This window comes from Ochotona princeps, chromosome 4 (assembly GCF_030435755.1).
Source record: "Ochotona princeps isolate mOchPri1 chromosome 4, mOchPri1.hap1, whole genome shotgun sequence".
Taxonomy (NCBI): Eukaryota; Metazoa; Chordata; class Mammalia; order Lagomorpha; family Ochotonidae; genus Ochotona; species Ochotona princeps.
The window spans coordinates 50,558,754-50,559,941 of record NC_080835.1 but is presented as its reverse complement, the minus strand read 5'-3'; the positions used below and the strand labels follow the sequence as shown (position 1 = coordinate 50,559,941).

Below are 1,188 nucleotides of genomic sequence, written 5' to 3'. Positions count from 1 at the left end.
ATGAATTGCTAACATACCAAGACATACAGAAATACAAACCCTCTGAAAGCCTTTAGAAAGGGAATAGAAAATTAGGAGTTGCAGAGATGAATAAGGAAGAAATAATTCATTTTGATTCTAACTGAAGAATGTGATGGTAAAATAAATTTGTTTTTCCTTTTCTTAAGATATCAATTCTCTACCAGGAATACATGATAAGACAACATTATACTACTTGACACTACTTGCCAGGTCACCATGCTCACATTTAACGTGTCCATCTTCATGCCTTCTGTGTTTACTCTAATTGGGATTCCCGGCCTGGAGTCAGTGCAGTGTTGGATTGGGTTTCCATTCTGTGTCATGTACATCACTGCTGTGTTTGGGAATTCCTTAATTATAGTCATAATCAAAATTGAAAACAGCCTCCATCTGCCCATGTATATTTTCCTAGCCATGTTGGCAGCCACGGACATTGCACTCAGCACTTGTATTCTTCCAAAAATGTTGGGTATCTTCTGGTTTAATTTGACAGAGATTTATTTTGATGCCTGTCTGCTACAAATGATGCTCATTCACTCACTCCAGGCAATTGAATCAGGAGTCTTGCTGGCTATGGCCCTGGATCGCTATGTGGCCATTTGTAACCCCTTGAGACATGCTACTTTCTTCTCACAACAACTCTTGATTTCCATTGGTGTTGGTGTGACACTCAGGCCCATTATTCTCATAATACCATCCCTGCTTCTCATCAAATATCGTCTCAGGTTGTACAAAACCACCATCATTGCCCACTCTTATTGTGAGCACATGGCCATTGTGAAACTGGCAGCTGAAGATGTTCGTGTCAACAAGACATACGGGCTGTTTGTTGCCTTCACCATCCTAGGGTTTGACATCATCTTTATCACTTTGTCTTATATCCAAATCTTTATCACTGTGTTTCAACTGCCCCAGAAAGAGGCACGGCTCAAGGCCTTCAATACCTGCATTGCCCACATCTGTGTCTTCTTACAGTTCTACCTTCTGGCCTTCTTCTCCTTCTTCACACACAGGTTTGGGTCTCATATACCACCGTATGTGCATATCCTCCTGTCAAGTCTTTACCTGTTAGTTCCCCCTTTTCTCAACCCTATTGTCTATGGAGTTAAGACCAAACAAATCCGTGACCATGTCTTCAAAATGCTCTGCTCAGAAAAATCCCCATGA

The 1,188-nt window shown here is 41.2% G+C and overlaps 1 protein-coding gene across 1 annotated transcript; it reads left to right on the top strand.

The window, feature by feature from the left end:
* The first annotated feature begins 237 nt into the window (after window positions 1-237).
* Window positions 238-1,188, top strand: LOC101521331 (olfactory receptor 52A5-like). The gene has a single exon (XM_004590084.2). The coding sequence runs from the start codon at window positions 238-240 to the stop codon at window positions 1,186-1,188; it is 951 nt and encodes a 316-aa protein (XP_004590141.2).